This window comes from Sus scrofa, chromosome 7, assembly GCF_000003025.6.
Source record: "Sus scrofa isolate TJ Tabasco breed Duroc chromosome 7, Sscrofa11.1, whole genome shotgun sequence".
Classification (NCBI taxonomy): Eukaryota; Metazoa; Chordata; class Mammalia; order Artiodactyla; family Suidae; genus Sus; species Sus scrofa.
This window is the reverse complement of record NC_010449.5, coordinates 56,359,355-56,380,895: the sequence shown is the minus strand read 5'-3', so window position 1 is coordinate 56,380,895 and position 21,541 is coordinate 56,359,355. Positions and strand designations below refer to the sequence as shown.

General features: G+C 48.2%; 1 protein-coding gene across 15 annotated transcripts in view; it reads right to left on the bottom strand.

Annotated features, from left to right (window-relative positions):
- The window catches only part of TMEM266 (transmembrane protein 266), a 129,141-nt gene that overhangs the window by 59,755 nt on the left and 47,845 nt on the right, over positions 1-21,541 (bottom strand). For 4 of the 15 annotated variants that reach the window (XM_021098999.1, XM_021099003.1, XM_021099002.1 and 1 more), the window contains exons 1-2: positions 13,649-13,775; positions 1,187-2,283 (exon numbers count right to left, since the gene is read on the bottom strand). Coding sequence is in view for 3 of the 15 variants with exons in the window: in XM_001928832.6 (XP_001928867.3) it covers positions 13,649-13,837; positions 16,737-16,774 (227 nt within the window). In the remaining 12 variants the exon portion in view is untranslated. Of the gene's footprint in view, positions 1-1,186; positions 2,284-13,648; positions 13,838-16,736; positions 16,868-21,541 lie in introns of those variants that run through there. The other 11 variants (XM_021099000.1, XM_021099004.1, XM_013989025.2 and 8 more) reach the window with 8 other exon arrangements.

The following is a 21,541-nucleotide window of genomic DNA, read 5'->3' as shown; positions in this document are numbered from 1 at the left end:
TAAATCTCTGATAAACAATGAATTCATTTTCTGGTATAAGTATATCCCAAACACTGTGTGGGATAGACTTATACTAGAAAGTGTTTATCTGAAATTCAAATTTAACTGGGTGTCTTGTAGTCTTATTTGATAAACCTGACAGCCCTAAACTCAGAGCAGAGGGGTCGGCAGGGGGCCTGGTGAGGGTGGCTGTGATTTGGTCAGAGGAATGCATGGGAACCCCGGGATATAGGTGAGAAGCCAGTGTCGTGGAAGGAAGGGGCCCAATAGGTGCCCAGGTGGGAGGGCTGACTGTGTCTGTCCAGCAGGCCAGGACAGAAGGACTAGGGTGGTTGAGTTCAGAGGGACAGCTGTGCCCCACCTGGAGATGCCCAGGGTCTCCATCCACAGGTGCTATCAGCTGGGTATTGCTTTTGCGCAGGAAAGACCCCTTGAATTTTCAGATATTTTGGCCATGACGGCTTGGCTGACCTCCTCTCCTCCTGATCCATCCTGTGAGTGTCACCCCTCCTTCTTTTCCCACAACGTGACAGGCCCGCCCCGTTCTGCTTGGCCCTATTTTAATCTTCCATGCCTCTCACCCCAGTTGGCGCCCAGCCTCCAGCTGCCTCAGCACTTCCTCTGGAAGTTTCGTGCTTGCCTCCTACTCTCCTGCTACCTCCTCCCTGTGGCTGCAGGCACTACCAGGTCCCCAAGGAGACCCAGCTCCAATCCCACATCCTCTCTAAAATCCAGGCCAATCATCTGTGGCCCCTAAACTGAGGCTGAGTCCCTATCTCCTGAAATCTGAGGCAAGCACCTTCTGCAGTGATAAGTAAAAAGGCCAGGACTGACGCCTGCCCAGCAGCCAGAGGAAGACTCCTATGCACATTCAGGGGAGGAGTGGGGCCACCTGCTCATCTCTGTGCCCATGCATCCCAGAGTGAGGGTGCGCCCCTTAGAATGGGGGCCTTCACCCCAAGAGGAAGGTCCCACAGCGAGAAGGGGATGAAACAAGCCATTTGTTTTTTCAAGTAGCAGGCTTACTCTAGAAACTGGAAACTCTAGGCTTGGTCTGCCCCCAAGGGAGGGAAAATACATTTTATGCTGCTGCTTCAAATGTTAAGATGTTGCAGGGGCACAGGACCCACCCCCAAGGAAATGGTGGAGCAGCAGACCGGAGTCAGAAGGTGGCAGTGACGCTTACTGAGACTGCAACTGTGTGCTGCGGGTGTCGAGGGCTTCCTTAGTCCAGGCCTCAGGATGAAGCCAAAGTCCAACCAGGCTCTGGGCCTCCAGATTCTTGAAGAGCAGGATCATGGACCCCAAAACTCCAGGACAGAGGCTGGACTGAAGCAGCAGACTTTCTGGCTGCCCCAGTGTTTGGAAATCCCAAGCTGCTAATAAAATTTCCTCTGAAATTCGAATGACTCAGACATTCCTGGTAGGCTGTGTTTTAACAGAAAAATAGAATCTTTCCAGCTTCAAAATATCCCGGAGTAGTTAAATAATGACTAAAGGAGTTTAATGGGCCAAAAGGGAAATCAGCATTGACTCTTTAGAGAAGATACTTTTCCTGCATCTCCAGCCTGCAGCCCATCAAAGCCTAGAGCGGGTTCTCAGGGTGGTGTAATCCCCAGAAACACCACCAGAGGGCAGGTGTCTCTCAATTTCCTATCTTGGTGCAGCGACAGAGCGCGGACAGCTCCAGGAGGCCGGCTTGGGCTGCCAAAGTCTGAAAATACCAACAACCAGATGGCATCTCCTGGCAGGCAGGCGAGTGTTCTACTGTGAGGGTCCACCAGTCACTCCTTAGGCCCCATAAAAACCCTGGAGTGGGAGGGGAGGCTGGGTGCCCTTCCTGCTTCTGCTTAATATACTTAGGTGTCTTGATAAATAAACGTTTGAGAGAATAACTTTTAGTTCATATTAATATGAACTCTGGCAAGTTTTTCATGGATCCTCCATATGAGGTCAGGCCACGTGAGTGGCCCAGAAGGAGGTGGCTCCAGGTCATTGCTCCATCAGGCAGCATTCCCAAGCCTGGCGCTGAAACAGGCCCGTTCTGAAGGGCAGAGCAGAACTGTGCAGAGCCAGGATGGCAGGGGCTGTGTTTGCTCCTGTGGGGTCTGGTTTCTCCCACCCTGGAAATCCTCAGCGTGGCTGGGAGGATGCATGATGTGGGGAGGGGGTGGTGGCTAGGGTACGGGGATTATGGAGACCCCCAAATTGTCTAAAAAGGTACTCACAGGCACAGTCATGGCATCCCGGAGGAGGTGGAAGGTCACAGAAGAGCCTACTTCCCTGTAAGGAGTCAGACCAAGTGGCCCTATCAGTCCTGTGTTGAGATTTTCATCCATCAAGTCCCCAAAGAAAGGGGCCGCAGCTGAAGCCTTCCTAAAGTTGGGCCACTCACTGGGTCTCCCTACCCTGCCCCAACTCTGACCTTAGGAGGCACTGCTAGACCAGAGTGAAACGATGGCCCCATGCCTGAAAAATGCACAAAACCACAGCACTGTGCATAACATTCCAGGGGGTGCAAGGACCCCCTGAATCTCAGTGACAGGTGTTTTAAGGACACCTGGGAGCCAAGTTTAAACCCCGAGACTGGGCAGTCTGAGGCCCCTCCAGGCCCCGAGATGCTCCAGTTCTGTGCTGCTGAACACCTGTGGCCTGGATGCCACAGACTGGATGGTGGTTTCATCAGCAGAGCATCCTGGGGCCCCACTTTATTCTTCTCTACCATATCTATTCCAGAGGATTAAAATACTGTCAGAGAGAGCCACGAAGCTGACTTAAATCCAGCATCTGGTGTTGACCTGGGTTTTATTTTTAATTGATGTACCAGACACTTATAAGGCACTTACTATGTATGTATGTGCGTGTTCTGAGTGCTTCACAAATGTTATAACTCATCTATTAGTTTAAAAAGACAATTCCTTCAGTTTTTATCCTCTGTTGACAAACAGTGGGGAAAGTCAGACTTTCCCACCTGTCTAGGTTTTGGTGGTAACTACAACCCCACCACTGACTTGAACTCTGCAGTCTTTGAGTCTTAGTTTCTTAATCTCCCGAATGGGAGTAAGTACTATCCACGTTTTCAGGGTTGTTGTTCTAAAATAGGAAAAATAACATGTGTAGGAGTTCCCGTCGTAGCTCAGTGGAAATGAATCTGACTAGGAGCCATGAGGATGCAGGTTTGATCCCTGGCCTTAGTCAGTGGGTTAAGGATCCTGTGTTGCTGTGAGCTGTGGTGCAGGTCAAAGACACAGCTCAGATCTGGCCTTGCTGTGGTTGTGGCGTAGGCCGGTGGCTATAGCTCTGATTCAACCCCTAGCCTGGGAACCTCCATATGCTGCAGTGTGGCCCTAAAAAGACAAAAAAAATTTTTTAATTTTCAAAAAATTTAAAAAAAATAACATGTGTAATAGCCCATAACAGTTCTTACAACACTGCCATGATTCATATCCACTGATGATCTAGGTATGTGGGCATTAGAAAAGGGATTAATCATCTAGACATGGGCAGTTTCAATATCCATTCCATTCTGCACATAGTGATTTCATGCCCACTAAGTGCCAGACACTGCAGTGGCTGCTAAGCAGGTGAGAGTGGTCAGTGCCTTCATCTGCGTGGAGCCAACAGCCTTTATAAGTGAATTCCGACTATGCAATGAGCTTTTAGCCCTAGACTATCTTGAATAGCTAAACACCCAAAGGGAGAGAAAAAGGCAGGTGAGGGCTAGGAGCTCACAGGTGTAGAACTTCTTCAAGGAGACAAAAATCCACTCATGAGAACCATCCACCCCACACCCAGAGGGACAGACATCCTTTGACCTTGTTCTCATTCTCGCAGGGAGAACCAGAGCAGCAGGAAAAGCACTGACAAGCATCTCCTCTGTTCCTGTACCCAATTCCAGGAGGTAAGCCACAGCGGTGCACACACCCAGAAACGCGAGCACACAGCACACGCTGCAGTTCCAGAAGTCTCAGTTGGGGGGGGAGAGGTGACTCTCCCAGCCCTTGAGGGAATGAAAGAAACTGAAGTTCCCATTCAGGCAGCTTCAGCTCTGCAATCAGAGCTAAAGGTTACCCCCACTGGCATGGGGTGGACAGAGGGAGGAGGACCGTGTGCAGCTGGGGTCACAGGAGTCTGACTGGTGCTTGTTCCAGAATCTCAGACTGCTTGCATCCTGGGAAATGCCAGCTCTGGGAAAGATGGCAGGGTGTGGTGGCAACAGCCCAGGGCCAGGAGGTAGGAGCTGTCACCTCACTTGGCCAGCCATCATCCTGCTGGGGGACACAATGGCTAACACACACCATGGACTGGCTGCCCCTGGTTGGGGGGTACCCAGGGCATTGTCCACACATCTCTGAAGGGCTGCCCTGGGGTTCAAGCCTACTCGGGGGTTGGGGGCAGTGGGGTGCTGCTAGATCAAGTGGCCATAACACCCCTTCCCACCTCCATAGTCCTCAAGTCTGGGAACTGGCCACAAGTCTGAAAGTCTCCTTTGCGCCATGCTTTGTGGGCAGGGCTGCCTGGATGAGGTCAGCTTCCTATCCTGATGGGAACCAGTGGGCTAGAGAGCTAGTTCTGAGCTGTGGCTTGGCAAATCCTGGATTGGCTATGCTCCCCCTTCCTCTATTTGGCCAACTTTCAGATCCCAGGTGCCTCTACTGCTGACTGGGGTCCCCCAAGCCCTAGAAATTCAGCTCAGTTTTCCTCAGGGGAACTGGCCTTGGGTTTAAATTTTCCTCTCCCCATTCCAGGCAGTGCTCATGCAAGCAACGGTGGTCAGAGGCACCCTACCGCCACCTAGTGGTTTCCAGTGGCTGTACACCCTGCCCCTGTGAGGAGGTGAGGATGAGAGGTTTAATTTCTGAGAAATAATAAATCTGTGAATTTATTGCCTCCTTAATCAATACAACATCTTTGCAGTTCTTGGACTACAGGAAATGGGCTAACCTGTTATTACCAGAAAATGTTATTTGATCCGAAGTAAACTTTTACTCCTCGGTTGGGTCATCAAGAACCCAAATGGAACTCTGAGCCTACCAAAAATACAGAGTCCTGGGTCACAGGGTCAGCTTGGGTCCAGGACAGTCGGTGTGCAAGGGGAAGGGGCAGTGTTTTATTACAGACAGATGTCTTTGGCATCAAGAAAGTGGATTAATGAAGCACTTTTAAACTTTTTTCTCCTTGGGGGAAAGATGATGCAACAACTTCATGAAGCACATGATGAATGACTTCTAAACTGTGCTTGCGAGGTCACAGCAGGGATGGAACAGCCTTTTAATCCAGACCCTTGAAAGGCTTTTCCTCTTTCTAAAAGGATTTTACAATCATACTAAGAGAGGTGGACATATTCTGAAGCAAATCTGACATTTCTTTTAGGATGACTTTGTGAAGGAGGTGCAGAATCAGCAGGGATGGGCCAGCCACAGACCATGGTCTTGAGTTCTGCGGTGTGAGAAGCCTGGTCCTTCCCTGTTACTCTTCCTGGACCCCACCTAGGTCTGGGGCCAGCCCCTAACTCTCCCCAGATAGAACTAGGCTTCTCACCCTCTTCTTTTTTTTTTTTTTTTTTTTTTGTCTTTTTGCCTTTTCTAGGGCCACTCCTGCGGTATATGGAGGTTCCCAGGCTAGGGGTCTAATCGGAGCTGTAGACACCAGCCTACACCACAGCCACGGCAACGCGGGATCCGAGCCATCTCTGCGACCTACACCACAGTTCACGGCAACACCGGATCCTTAACCCACTGAGCAAGGCCAGGGATCAAACCCACAACCTCATGGTTCCTAGTCAGATTCGTTAACCACTGAGCCACTACGGGAACTCCATTCCCCCCGACCCTGCTCTCTTCTAATCCATATCTTAACACAGTCCCAATCATCCACTCGCTCCCTCATTCAAGGCATCCCTTCAGTTAATCAACACCCCTCCATGTTCCAGGCTCAAAGGAGCTGATCCCTGCCCTGAGGGAGTACTTGAGAAGCAGAAGCAGACTTGAGAAAAGGGTAGAGCCCAGTGTCACAAGTGCTGGGATAAAGGCAGGTCAAGGGCTGTGGGAGTGCTGAGGTGAGGCCCTGGCCTGGGTAGGGTGGAGCAGGGGACAGAAGACCTTCCAGAGAGGGTGGTCCTTGAGCTGGACAGTATGGAGAGAGAGAAGGGCATTTGGGGGTCATGGCTCAGTAGGTACCTCCCTTCCTCCTTCTCTGCCTCCAGCCTTTGTTTGCTGGCGTGTCTAAAATTATTTCAATCTTTATTTAAAGATGTTGCTATATTGGACCTTTATTCTTTTCCTAGCCTGGCATCTCAGAAACCATTAGGTTTTTTTTTCCTCCAACTGTGAAGTTCCAGCAGAAATGTGCCAGTGGCATCATTGCTAAGCAATAACCTCCCCTTCTGTCTACACAGCCTTCCTCCTAGCTTCTCCTATCTGGGGGTCTGGCCCTGACCAACCAGGTCAGACCTTTTAGAAACTTAAGATATGAATAAATACAAAAGGCTGAATATATTTCATTTCTTTGTTTTTCTACTTTGACAAAAATATCTTTACCTACTCTCCCGTGACCCTCTCTGCACCCTCTTTTCACCCAAAAGATGGGGATCACTCTCTCTCTTTGTGGCCACAGAGTTTCCTCTATAAAAGGGGGTGATCATCCTTGCCTTCATCACCCTCCTCACATGTGTGTTGTCACCCTTATATCAGTTTTGGGCTTTGAGCCTCCCTAGGATGCAGACTGAATCTTCTGTGGCCTCTTGTCTAGCCCAGATCTTGCAAGGCAACCAAGCCTTTGAAGTAACGTAGCAGGTTGAGAAGAGCGAGAACTCCCAGTTTGCTCTATGAGTTCGCCTCCTGCAAACCCAACGTCCCTCTTGCAAAGGTGGACGACAATAAGTTCACTGAGAAGCAGTTCTGTGTCTCACTTTCCCACAGTTGAAAGGGGCAACAACCAACTAGAGCCAGGTAGAAGGGGCTCTGGTTACATGGAAACAGAAAGCATTGTCCACTGGGACCAGGGACCATGAGTCAAACTGCATCAGAGTGAAAGAACCAAGTCAACCCAGTGATTAAAGAAAGAGTCTGAGAAGGCAGACATGTCCCTAGCTCTTTCCCAAATCGAACAATGACAACAAAGGTAGAAGGAAAGATCTAATTTTGGATCAAAGGCTATGAAGGGAGATCTGGCTTTCTTAGAGGCGGTGGTGCACTGTGGGTGATTCTCCAAAGTCTAGTCTACCCCTGGCCCATTGGATAAAAGTGGTGTGTTAAGGGAAATGATACAGTTCAAGGCGTGGCCCTGACGGGCCATGGATTCCCAAATCCCTGACCATGTGACCCAGTTCTAGCCAATGAGGCATGAGGACAGAGAGGCTAAAAGATTCTTGGAAAGCTCTCTGTTGCTCTTGAAAGAGAGTAATGGGTTGCCATTCACTCTTGCCAGACATGTATGAAGAAGGATGGGGCCAGATGACCATCGGCAGCCCCCTCACAAAACAAGGGGAACCTTACAATGTTAGGATGAAGCCAACACTGCTGACATCAGAGAGGACAGACAGAAGGAATCTGGTCCTTGTTGCTACTGTTGAGGGTCTGGACCAACCTCAAAGCTGCCCTGGCTCTGGGTTCCATTAGACGTGGGTCTATGAAAACACCCACTGTTTGAGTCTGAGATGGGATTTCTATTGCATGGAGTCCAAAGCACCTGGCCAATAGGATTACCAATCCTTTGTGAGAAGGATGGTGCAGTGAAGCGATATTAAGGCAGTAGAAATGTACAGCCCTTGAGATGACAGAACATGAGGATGAAGGAGAAGGAACTGAGCTGGTTTCTCAGGGTACCGATGTCATGGGCGTTGTGACTGGCTCAGCTGGGGCTCAGACATGCACAGGCCCCTGCTCTGTTACCCTCTCCCCCTTCTCTGAGTGTCTGTTTCCATCTGCGGACATGCATGGAGATTTGTTTTGTCATTATTGAAGGAGGAAGCACATGGCTGGGAGGAAGACTCAGGGAGGGGAAGGATGATGACACAATAATGATGCCACTGGCATGATGTGCCAGTGCAGTCCCTTTGGGGTAACTAAGGACCTGGATTCCAGAAGCAAAAAGGACCAGAATGGTGGCCATAAGCAGAACCACTTCTGGAATCATTAACAGCATGGTACAGAAGCTGGGGAGCTAGGAGGCTTTTCTTCCCCGCCCTGCATGGACATCCTATGGCCTTGTGGTTTCTGGAGACCCTGATCCAGCCACCAGCATTCCCACAATGGACACTTCAGTGGCAGCGGCTTCATAGGCAGTGGACAGAGATGACAGGGAGCCGGGGCAGGGAAGGAAGAGGGACACAAGTGCCAGTGGTGACCATGCCTAACCAACTGGCTTCATGGAGCTTTGATGTCTTGGAAACCACTGGCTCCTGTCAAGGCAGGAAGGAGGCCTCGAGTCATTGTCAGTGAGCCAGAACACATGTGTGACTCACTCTGGTAGTGGGTTGGGGAGGCCAGTCCGCTAGGTCTAGATCCACTGACTGGGGCCAGACTAAATACATCTTTGGAAGAGACAGTTCAGTTTAGGGCCTGTTGGGTTTAAGATGACCAGAGGTCCTGGTTGAGCAGGTAATGGCCCTTTATTTATTGAGTGTGGTCACCAAAAAAGCTATTTTTAGCAACAACTTCTCAAATATGCAGCCAACTCAGAGGCAGAAGAGATGATTCCACTGACACTTGTAAGGATTCTAGGTGTGTCTGGGAACCTGCGACGATGTCCAGGAAGTGGATGGATGTGAGCCAGGAGTTTGCGAAAGAGAGAGGAGAGCTGCATAGACACATGGCTTTGAAAGTTACAGAATAAGTTGACACAACATTGTAAATCAACCATAATGAAAAAATTAAAAAAAAGAAAGTTACAAGTTAAAGAATATTCATTTCAGTTATGGGGCAGATGCAATTACCCAATGTGCAGAATTAGTAGAGTGAAAATGGCCAAAGACAGAAAATGAAGAACCCCAACATCTAAAGGAGGAAGCAGCAGAAGAATAAGTTTTAAAAGGCCTAGAATGGACAGCCAGAGGGGTAGGAGGAAAAGTCTGAGAGTATGACAGAGCAGCAGACACAAGGAGACTGTGTTTCAAGAGGGAGGGAATAGCTGACAGTTTCAAATGCTGGACAGAGGAGAACACAAGGATCCCAGCAACACAGATGCTGTGGGCGACCTTGAGGAGAGCAGTTTCCACCCGTGTGGGTGGGGCCGAAGCTGGACTGCAGCAGACTAAGGAATGAATGAGAGGGAGACAAGGGGGCATGGCAAGTGGAGAAGAGGCGTTGAAGAACTTTGGCTGCAAAGGGAAGAGCTTGGTGGTGGCAGCAGCTAATGGGGACGTGGAGTCGAGGGAGGAGGTGAGAAACTCGAGTGTGTGTGTGTGTGTCCAATGAGTCAGGATGAGGGTGTAATTCATGCAGCAAAGTTCCTGAGAAGGTGCGGGGGAGGGGGATGAGACCTCAGAGATGAAGGGGTCCTAGAAGAGAGGAAGGAGGGACTGAGGGGAGGGGGCAAGCTCATCCTGAGCTGGGGGCAGGAAGAGGCTTGAAGGTAATGGAAGCAATCTGAAATAGTCACCTAGGGGCCAGGAGCAAAAGCTAACCAGGACCCCAGAAGAGAACTGTCAGGCAAAACTGAGAAAAAAGTTACCACTGGAGACCTTGAATTTGGGGAGGCGCTGTTAGAGACTGAATGTCTGTGTTTCTTGCCCCACCCCCAATTCATATGTGAAGCCCTAAACCCTAATGTGAAGGAAGGTATTTGGAGGTGGGGCCTCTGGGAAGTAATTAGGTTTAAATGAAAGTCAGGGTGGGATCCCATAATGGGATTTAATGCCCTTTATAACAAGAGGAAGAGGGAGTTCCTGTTGTGGTGCAATAGGATCCGTGGTGTCTCTGCAGCACCAGGATGCAGGTTTGATCCCCTGGCCTGGCACAGTGGGGTGAAGGATCCAGCGGTGCGGCAGCTGCAGTGTAGGCTGCAAATGTGGCTCAGATCTGATCCCTGGCCCAGAAATTCTATATGCTACAGGGTGGCCAAAAAAAAAAAAAAAGAAAGGAAAAGACCACAGCTAACTCTTTCTCTCCACTCACACATAATCAGGAAAGGCCATGGGAGGACACAGTGAGAAGGCAGTTGTGTGCAACCCAAGGAGGGAACCCTCACCAGCCACTCACCCTGTTGGCATCTCCATCTTAGACTTCCCATTTCCAGGACTGTGAGAAAATAAACACCCATTGTTTAAGCCACCCAGTCTGTGGTCCTTTGTTACAGCAGCCACACTAGATTAAGCACCATTCTGTGCAGTTGTCTGATTTCCCTCCCTGAGCCTCCAGCAGCCCAGGGCAGAAGCAAAGAGAGGAGACAGTGGATAGCTCTGCAGCTTAAGCTCTGCTAAGCAAGTATATCAGAAGGACAAAGGGCTGTTAGCAAAGTCAAGGAGATCGACAGCAATGAAACTTCTACCTGTGCTTAGGGTGTTGGGCTTCAAGGGGTTCAAGGCCCCTTCAGGAGATTGAACTCAAAGCCTCTGGTCAAGACCCTTATCATTGCCCCACCTGCCCCTTCCTCCACCTTGAGCAACCTGGCCTACTCCTTCCTGCCTCCTACTAGGAAAGGTATGTGGCCCACTCCTCACCCCACCCTGATAGGGGCCTTATACACCCCCAACCAACCAGCAAGTGTATCTTAAGACCACTCTTTCCTCAATCCTGAGACCTCTCCTCTCCCTGGGTTATAAAAACAGACACAGCCTTGTGCTCATCATTGGCTCTCCCTGATTATCAGGAAGTCAGCCCACTGCGTTAACAGCATTTCTTGCCTCAATAAACTTGTCTTTTCTTCACCTTGCTTTGGATCCGGAAAATTCTTCTTTCTGACCCACGCACACAGGCCATGCCATAGGGGTTTGCCCACAGCACAGTGACTGCACGCCAAAAAGTGAAGGACCTTTGACAGTACAGCCTAACAGTGGTACCACGTGTGCAATGTACGCTAACCACAGCTATGACTGTGATGTTGTAAAGGGACAGGTGATAAATGGAAGCCCAGTAGTGCCAGCCTGGATCGGGAGCCAGGAGCCAGGGCTCTATTTTTGTCTCTGTCACTGTGTGACCTTGGGCAAATTCCTTCCACTCTCTGGACCCTGGTATCCTATTAGAATATTTAGAAAACATGTTTTCTAAGGTCCCCCCACCCCACCCCCCACCGCAGATCTAACATTCTCAGATTCTGGGAAACTAAAAAGCACTGAAATATCACTGAGCTCAAAAGAAGTAAATGGCAGGGTGGCTGGTGCACTGGACACTGTCTTCCTCCCTGAGGTCCCTTGATTCCCTCCAGAAGATTCCTTCCTATATAGAACACTTCCCTTAGTAGGAAGAGGTGTATGTGACAAGACATACACCAAAGCTTTTCGAAGACCTGCTAGAACCGCAAATAGTGCTGCTTTGCACTGTTTCAGAAAAGACCAGATTGGAAATTTGGGGAAAACCCCAGGAAATGCAGCCAGAGCCAAGAAGCCTTGTGAAGAGAAGCTTTTCCTCCCTTCACAGCATGCTTTTGTTTCACTTCCTTGTCCCCTGGCTTCTGTCCTGAGCCTCCTCTTCCTTCCTCCAGGAAGCCCTCTAGCTGCCAATGGGGCCCCCTGCCGAGAGCCCCAGCAGAGAAACCAATTCCTTCCCCAGGCTGCTTCCTATTTACCCAACAGGAGCAGCTTTCCAGGGCACACCTGGAGACTCAAATCAAATCAAGAGCCTCTCTGCCTTGCAGGCATCCCATTTGTATTCTCCCTGCTCAGAAAAAACCTTGCAGAGGCCCCAGTTCAGAAGCAAATGGAATGATAAAGCAGAGGACTCTGCCTTCTCCAGTTCAGTTGTCCCCACAGCCTGGGTCACTGTGGTGCGTGTGCCCACAGGGTGCAGATGTGGATGTTGTCCCTAAGCAGAATCCTCCAAGGCCTTCTCCCTTCTCTCCTTGCCTTGGGACGGTAAACTTGAAAAGAGCCTAAAGCCGGCGCAGGTGGGGCTGGAAATGAGTCGCTGGGAAGGGTGGAGGCAGGTTATCAGGCTGCGCTACCAATTTTGACCTCCAGAGGGCAGAGACACGGTAACTGGCCGCTCAGGGAAGGGTCGACCGCCACCTTCATTGGCGGAGCCAAGGACAAGAAAAAACCCAGAAAATCCCTCCCTCTGGTCAGTCAGTGCTGCCTATGGTCAGATGGTGCAGCCCGGATGGGGCCGCCCTCTGCCAGGCGTCCTTGAACTATTTCCAACCTGCTTACCTATCCTTGTTTCCAATGTCCTGCTGGCTCTAAGCACAGTACTTGGAGAAAATTATATTTTATATTTTGCAGAAGGTCTATGGTTTCACAATTGTTAGGTAGTTTATCTCCAGAAGGCGGGGAGCCCCCTTTGGAAACACGCTGGGGGAATCCAAGCTCTGCAAATTTAACTGTAGCCTAAAGCTTCCCATTTGCTTCTAGAATAACCTGGCATCCCTTCCTTTTTATCTTCAAAGCAGTCAGCATGTTCCAAAATATTTGCCATCGTCACCTGAGGAAGAAGCGTCACCCACAACTGGCTCCCAAGTTCCTGGTCAATGTTTAACAGTCTGTATCTAAGAGCAGCAGGGTGGGGCTGGCGGGAGGGGGAAGTCTGACCTCTGGAGACCCTGGGACCTGTTCCTGCCCTTCTCTGGCCTTCAGCTTCCCCCATGCCCTGTCCACCGGTTTCCCACATTCTTTTTTTTTTTTTTTTTTTTTGCTGCCCTGCTGCATATGGAGCTACCGGGACAGGGATCAGATCCGAGCTGAGCTGTGAACTGAGCTGCAGCTGTGGCAATGCCGGATCTTTAACCAGCTGTGCCAGGCTGGGGATCGAACCTGCGGTCCCAGCACTCCCAAGTCGCTGCTGATCCCACCACAGCGGGAGCTCCAGCTCCCACACTCTTACAATTCGCCTTTAGAAAGTATGTTTGTAAGGTACACCAGGCTCATGAGATGTTAATCGCAGAGCAAAGGCATCCACGCTGATTGATCAGCTAAGCAGGAGTGGGAGGGACCACTCCTCTGCATCAAGGGCCAGCATATCCTCCACATCCTCACTGGAAAGGGGGTCGCCAATGTCTGCAAAGTTCCCGGCGACTGCTGCTAAATCCCCTCCCGTCTTTAGCAGGTCACTGCACACAGAATGCTTTCTTTCCAATCGTGTCCCTGGTGGGAGCAGACTCGATAAAGGGAAAGTACAGTCTACACCATCCCTAACGGGCTCTGAGACTCTTGAGTGAATCCCCAGTTCTCTGCAGGTCTCCTGATTCCCAAGTGTCCAGACGGGGAGTTGGGTGGACAATTACAAAGTGTGTCAGTCTTTAAACAAATGTTATCATTCTCTGAGCTCCAAGCAAATGTCATTTAACAGGTTGTCTAGCGACAACAGGTGTGTTCTGTGCCCACAGCCTCTTCCCGAGGAAGCCATGTCTGAGGAGGAAAAGGGCCTGGGTGACCTGCTGTGAACTTCTGGTCTCATATTTAGCATCTCTCACCACGGGGCTGCCTCCTGGAGGTACCCGTGGAGACCCGGGGGTTATTCCAGAGACTCCTTAGCCACTCAGCAGTCCCAACACCTACCCTTCTCTTTGGTAATCTTCGTCTAGGTTTGACAGGAGCTGCGAGCCCGCCGTGGAGAGGTCAGCCGCAGCCAGGGGCAAGTCCCGATAGGCAAAGTTCACCAGCTGCACGGGAGCAATGCTCTTGGTTTCTTCGTCTACTTGCTGGGAGATGATCTCAACTTCGGAAATTCCTCCTTCTGTGGCAGGCCTGTGATGAGGGGGAAGACAACAGGACAGAGTCGTTCCTCGGGAACAAGGTGATGTTTCCAATGCCCCAAGGAAACGGAAGAGAATATGCCAGGAAGGATGCTCTGCTATGGGGGTTGGGGGCGTGAGGTCACCATCCTCCCCCACTGGGCACTCCAGGGACTGGACTGAGGCCTGACCCACCCGACCTCCTCCACCAGCTGGGAAAAAGTGGAAGCATGCTTGGATCTGAAGATAGAAGCTTTGAGGACAGGGTCTTTCATCAAAAGGAGATAAAGAGGTGTTCCTGTTGTGGTAGCTCCGTGGGTTAAGGACCCAACATTGTCTCTGTGAGGATGCAGGTTCAAACCCTGGACTCGATCAGTGGGTTCAGGATCGGATGTTGCTGTGGTTGGTCACAGCCGCGGCTCAGATCCAGTGGGCCTCAGCTGCAGTTCGGCCTCTAGGCTGGGAACTTCCACATGCTGCAGGTGTGGTGGTAAAAGAGAAAAAAAAAAAAAAAATCGGGGGTGGGGGTGGGGAAGGTAGAGACCCAGGTGGAAACTCTGCCAACCAGCAAAGCCAGGACTTAGACTTTTCAGCTTATAAGTCCCATGTTGGAATAATATATTCTTTTAAATTCTCTCCTGGGCTTCTTGGTAAAGGTCTGTGGGAATTCTTCTATAATCAGTTACGCGAAAGAGAAGAGAGGTATTTGTTCACAACTGGATGTGGGGAGCCAATTTGGAGACCTGGAGGGACCAAGGGAGCTCTGGGGCAATGAGGACTGGAGGGACCAGCTGTCCTGGGTGCCCCTCCCTCCCTGCTTGAATTGGTCCTACCTTGGCTCCCTTTTGAAGGGTGAGAGTAAGAAATGGGGGTCATGTGATCAAACCTCTGAGGAGCTGTGGGTCTCCTCCTGGGCTACTGTCAGGCTCACAGGGCCCTGCAAATAATCCACAACTCCACTGGCGTGACAGGGCACCTCGGCCGGGGGGCAGGATCACCTCCCAATGCCCCAGGGGTATCTGGTAATTGTGGAGGCATCTGTGGCTATCACAATGACAGGAATGGGGACATGACACATCCTGCAGTGTGTTCACAGCTAGGGACTATCCACCAAGAGTGACCCTGTGAAGAGATGGTGGGCCGGGTCGTTTTAACTTCCTGGGGTGACATCTTTGGCCTCCCCAACATGTCCTGGACCCTATCTGACCCCAGTAGGTTGTGAAGGGCTGGGTCTTGTGCTTATGGCCAAAATCAATGGAGAGGAGTGAACATAAAATATTAGAGGGAACACAGAAAGGCTAGTTTTTTGGGTTTGGGGGGATTTTTTTTTGTTTGTTTTTTGTTATTGTTGTTGCTTTTTTTTTTTCCCCATACATGCAGTATATGGAAGTTCCCAAGCTAGGAGTCGAATCAGAGCTACACCACAGCCACAGCTACGCAGGATCCGAGCCATGTCTGCCACCTACACTGGCAAAACCAGATCCTTAACCCACTGAGTGAGGCCAGGGGTCGAGCCTGCATCTGCATGGATACTAGATAGGTTTGTTACCATGGAGCCATGAGGCCAGTTTTAATGCTGAGGTAGCAGCCCAGCCTGCTGTAGACTGTTCTTAGGCTCCTGTGCTGACTCCAACACTGACTTCTGGTCCTCCTCCAGGACCTTCGTTTCTCCACTTGAAGCATAAGGCAGGGAGAGAGGGGCTCTGTTCCTTCTCTGTGATCTGACATGGGGCAGAGAGATGAGGGGTGGGTGGGAGGGGCCCTGGAGTGATAAGTTCCTACATGCAGCCAGACAGGTCTACATTCTAAACGTTTCTTTTCCAGCCCCTGTTGAAAGTGGGAAAATTATGGCAGTTATTCAGGCAATACAGAACCAATGCTGCCTACTTCTCTTCTGCTTGAATCATCCAGATAATTGAGGGGAAAACGGGACTTTTTTCTTTGAACACCACAGGCTACCTGAATTCACCAAGTAATTTCCAGTGCCCCAGTTCCCTTCTGTCGGCCTTATTTAAACCTTAGCTCTTCGCTGCCTGTCAAGCGCAGATCACAGTATTCATCGTAGTGTGACATTTCCCGAATGACTCAAGATCTTCAGACAGAACCAGTCACAGGATGTGAAGCGTCTGTGTTTCTCAACAATTGAAATAAAAGTGTGGGTGTTCACGGGGGGAATCCTGGCTCCTCCAGGTGTTTCCAAAAGAGTAGATGCTGGGTCGAGTGTGTTCTCTTCTTGTGGAAACTATGGACTGCCAGACCAAACACATAGAGCTTTCCCATGGGATGATCACAGAGGGCTGGGTGAGTTTCTGAGACTAACTAGCAGGAGGAGGCTCTGAGAAGCCTGGAATGAGCCCCTACCGACTTTCCTGCCCTTGGGTCCCCTCGGGTCCCCTCCGGCCAATGGTCAGAGTAGCCCGGCACCATCTCTTGTCATGTGACCATCCCAGCAGGAAGAGACCAGGCCTCCTCTGCAGACAGTGAAGGTTATAGCCATAGTGGATATGGAGAGCACTTGAGTGGACCACATGTATCGGCGGCTCCGTTCTTCACCCTCGCTTTGCCATGTGACTTTGCAGCTTCCCATCAAAAAGAAGAATCTATTTCCCCACAGTGATGCTAGGTTCCATCATGAGACTTCTTTTGGCCACTGGGATATTAGCAATCCCACTGGAAACCAATTAGTTTTGGCTTACAGAATCCCTCTGCCTTTTCAAACTGAAAAATGAGATGACATTAGCAAGACAACTCAGAGAAAAGGCAGAGTTTAACAAGTTGTTTCAATATCAGGCTCAAGGATAAAACCACTTGGAGCCCATCTCTATAGGGCTGGGGAAGCAGCTATGGGCTGTACCCCCAATTCTGAGGTACCAATTCAGTATCCACAGAGAGCAGATCCCAATGCTACTTACTGTGGATTGGTCATGTTGAAAGATGCAACCAGGGCCATGGGTTTTCTTGGTGTTTAGTGGGGCTCAGCTGTCTTAAAGCCTGACGTCAGCATTTCCAAGGGGGGTTCTATAAGACATACAAATATGGTGCCCTGAAAACAAAGAATTGAATAGTAGGAATTTATTACACTCAGATGCCAAACCAACGTCCTCCTAAGTTCAGCTAGAAATGAAAGCCTTTAGAACTTTCTTCCATATAATAGACTTTCCTTCAAAGTGATATTGAACAGGTTCCTACCATTGCCCAGGGAGATAACAATAGGCAGAATTTCTCTTTTTTAGAGATGAAGAAGTAGGCCCAGAGTGACAAGGTGACCTTTCTGTGTCACGCAGAGAAGGCAGAGAGCCAGGCTGGACCATAGCCCTTTCTACTAAACAGCCAAGTAAAAACCAGGGTAACTTCATACTTCAGCTTTAGGAATCTCAAAAATCAGGTTTGTCTCAAATATCTCAAGAGTTAAAAAAAAAAAAAGAGGGAGTTCCTGCTGTGGCTCAGTGGTAATGAACGTGACTAGGATCCATGAGGATGGCAGGTTCGATCCCTGGCCTCGCTCAGTGGGTTAAGGATCTGGCGTTGCCGTGAGCTGTGGTGTAGGCTGCAGATACTGCTTGGATCTGGCATTGCTGTGGCTGTGGTGTAGGTGGACAGCTACAGCTCTGATTTGACCCCAAAGCCAGGGAACTTCCATATGCCGTGGGTGCAGCGCTAAAAAAAAGCCAAAAAAAACAAAACAAACAAAAAAAAAACAACCCTCCAATATTTTCCCACGAATTTCTTTCCCCTGAGATTTCCCTCCCTTCTGGTAGTTCTGTCTCTCTACTGTTCCTCTTCCCAGTTGGGTCTGTCCAGGAGAGAGGCTGTACACCCTGGAGTCAGGCTGTCTGCAGTCAGAGCCTAGCTCCCACTCACTAGCCCTGTCCTAAGTTTCCCTGCCTGTAAAATGGGAATAAGAATAGAACTAACTAAATGAGTTAATACATGTAAAACACTTAGAATAGTGCCTGGCATGTAGTGTTGGCTTTTATCAACACAGTTATTATTTTACAAATTTAAATTGCACAGTCTGTTGAATGTGAGCACATTTGAAAGCATTTGGATGGCTGAGTGTAGTGCTTCCTCTTAAAATCTGGACTCGGTAAATAGAATATACTTTTCTACAAACAGATGCTACAGTACCACCTAGAAGTCTTCTGGAAGAGAGTAATAGTAAGCCAGGATATACACATCAAGGAGACAGACCCACATTTTGGATGATTTTGAACAAGTTACAAGGGAGGTTACTCAAAGGGGCAGTCCTTTTGTAAGTTGCATTCTAATTGCAAACTGCTTTTCCTTTAAGACACCAACCCATGATAAACATGGTCTCCCAATCCTGAAGCTCAGCTCTCAAGGGTCAAAGGAATACAGCTGTTACCTCATGCAAAAGGCAAAGATACTCCGGGTGTGAGAAATATTAAGGGACGGATGGTAAATCTGAAAAGCAGGGAATTGCCTTTAAGTACTATGTAATTAAGAAAAATGAGAGCTCAGGTTAAATCTTGGGAAAGTCTAAAACTTTGAGCAACTGGCAATGAGAGAGATGGAGAGCTTTCTAAAATCAGAAGGGTTTTATTACAGGAGACCCCCGTTTTCACACCTGATGTTTCTGGGGGCAAAAAACAAACTAAAAAACCATGGGACCAAGAATCAGGCAACAGTAAGGAGAAGATGGACAGATTATTTTATAGACACGCTTGCTGGGGGTTTCACCTTACCTTATACCTTCATAAGGGGGACTCTAAACATAAAAATCGGAGCTCTCCCGTATCTATAGTATTAATTGTATAGTGAAGTCAAAAAGTTCTCCATTCCATAACATAGCTTTAGTCAGTCTCAGTCTTGTCTGCTCTCTCTACAAAGCCTCAAGTGAATCAACTCCTCCAGGTGGTAGGACTGGTCCTGTGGATTGTCCACCCTCGACCAACAATGAAGTCTGGATGGAGTATCCACAAAAAGGAGACCAGGTGAGCAATAGGCCCTTCCAGAATGGTGGGGTTTTTTTGCTTTTTTGTTTTGTTTGATTTTTGTCTTTTTAGTGCCACACCTACAGCATATGGAGGTTCCCAGGCTAGGGGTTGAATTGGAGCTGTAGCAGCTGGCCTACGCCACAGCCACAGCAATGCTAGATCCAAGCCTTGTCTGTAGCCTACACCACAGCTCACAGCAATGCTGGATTCTTAACCGGATGAATGAGACCAGGGATTGAACCTGCGTCCTCATGGATATTAGTGAGATTTGTTTCCACTGAGCCACAACAAGAACTCCCAGAATGGTATTTTAACAAGTTGTATTCCCAGATGAGCGCTTTACGTGCTATACAAGATATTTGCTCTGTGGAGAATATATTAGGAAGGTCTTTGCTTCCATGGACCTTCTAGTCCAGCTAGGCGGGCAAGCTGAAACATACAAAACTCCAACTTTTGCATCCTCTTGGTAGTGAAGAACAAGAAAAACTTGATAAATCTGTATTTGTAAATAATAAACATGAACGACTATATTAATATATGATGGCCAATCTAAAACACACATAAAAAGTAGAAATGAAAAGGATTTAAATTTTTTTCAATTTGACTTTTTAGGAAGGAAAATTGAGAACTGTATAATTTCTAGTTACCCATCACCCAGCTTCAACAGTCATCAGCCCAGGGACAGTCTTGGTTTCTCTATATCCTGCCCATTCCCCACCCTTCATAATTATTTTGAAACAAATCTTGGAAGTCATGTCATTCATCTGTAAATGTTTCACTGTGTAGGTTGAAGAATGAGGATAAGGATTCCTTAGAAAAGATGAAACCACAGGACTATCCTCACCCCTAAATCAACATTTATTTTTATTAAAGTATAGTTGATTTGCAGTGTTGTACCAATTTCTACTGTACAGTAAAGTGACCTAGTCATATATATATATATATATATATATATATATTCCCTTATCTTCCATCATAGGAAAGATAAGTGACCTAGTCATATATATATATATATATATATATTCCCTTATCTTCCATCATAGGAAAGATAAGTGACCTAGTCATATATATATATATATATATATATATATATATATATATATATATATATATTCCCTTATCTTCCATCATAGTCCATCCCAAGAGACTGGATATAGTTTCCTGTGCTTATTATAGGACCTCATTGTTTATCCATTCTAAATGTAATAGTTTGCATCTAATAACCCCAAATTCCCAGTCCATTCCATCCCCTTCCCTCACCCTTGACAACCACAAGTCTGTTCTCTATGTCTGTGAGTCTGTTTCTGTCCATTTGTGCCATATTTTAGATTCCATGTATAAGTGATATCATATGGTTTTTGTCTTTCTCTGACTTCACTGAGTGTGATAATTTCTAGTGTCATCCATGTTGCTGCAAATGGCATTATTTTGTTCTTTTTATGGCTGAGTAGTATTCCATTGTATATATAACAATATTTTCTTAATATGATCAAATTCCAGGAATTGTTCACATTACCCATTTTTTCTGTAGTTATTTATTTATCTTTTGTCTTTTGAGGGCTGAACCCACAGCACGTGGAGGTTCCCAGGCTAGGGGTTGAATCATAGTTTCCAGCCTACGTCAGAGCCACAGCAATGCCAGATCTGAGCCACGTCTGTGACCTACACCACAGCTCACAGCAACGCCAGATCCTTAATCCACTGAGGGAGGCCAGGGATCGAACCTGCAATATCATGGCTCCTAGTCGAATTTGTTTCCACCACGCCACAACAGGAACTCCATGTGATTTTGTTGTTTTTTTTTTTTTGTCTTTTTGCCATTTCTTGGGCTGCTCCCACGGCATATGGAGGTTCCCAGGCTAGGGGTCGAATTGGAGCTATGCCAGAGCCACAGCAACGCGGGATCCGAGCCACATCTGCAACCTACACCACAGCTCATGGCAATGCCGGATCCTCAACCCACTGAGCAAGGCCAGGGATCGAACCCACAACCTCATGGCTCCTAGTCGGATTGGTTAACCACTGAGCCACGACGGGAACTCCTCCATGTGATTTTTTAAAAGGTGTGTTGAATCAGCAGTCAAACAAGGTGCACACATTAAGACTGGTTAGTATGACTCTTAAATCTCATTTAATCTGTAGTTTTCCCCCTCCATCTCATTTTTTCCATGCAGTTCACTGTAAAAACTGGGTCATTTATCTCAGGAAGTTTCCCACAGTATGGATTACAGAGATTGTATGCCTTTAACATGTTCTTCTGTCCTCTATATTTCTTGTAAATTTTAGTCTATAGACTTTAATCAGATTCAGGTTCTTTTTTTTTTCCCCCAAGACTATAGGTGGCATCATGACTCCCATTTGGAGACATAGGGTATCTTCTTTTTTAAGAAGATTAAAAAACAACCATTAACAACCATTGACAATCATTTCCTAGGTCCATTAGGGCTTACAAAAGGGCCATATTATAATGGAACATTACTCAGCCATAAAAAAGACAAAATAATGCCATTCGCGGCAACATGGAAGGAGCTAGAGACTCTCATACTAAGTGAGGTAAGCCAGAAAGAAAAAGACAAATACCATATGATATCACTTATTTGTGAAATGTAAAATATGGAACATAATATGATCCTATCTAAAAATAACAAACAAACAAAAAACAAAAACAGACCATGGCCAAGAAGGGCAGACTTGGGGTTCCAGGGTGGGGGGAAAGGGGAGGGAGTGGAGGGATGGGCCTTTTGGGGGTTTCTGAGGAT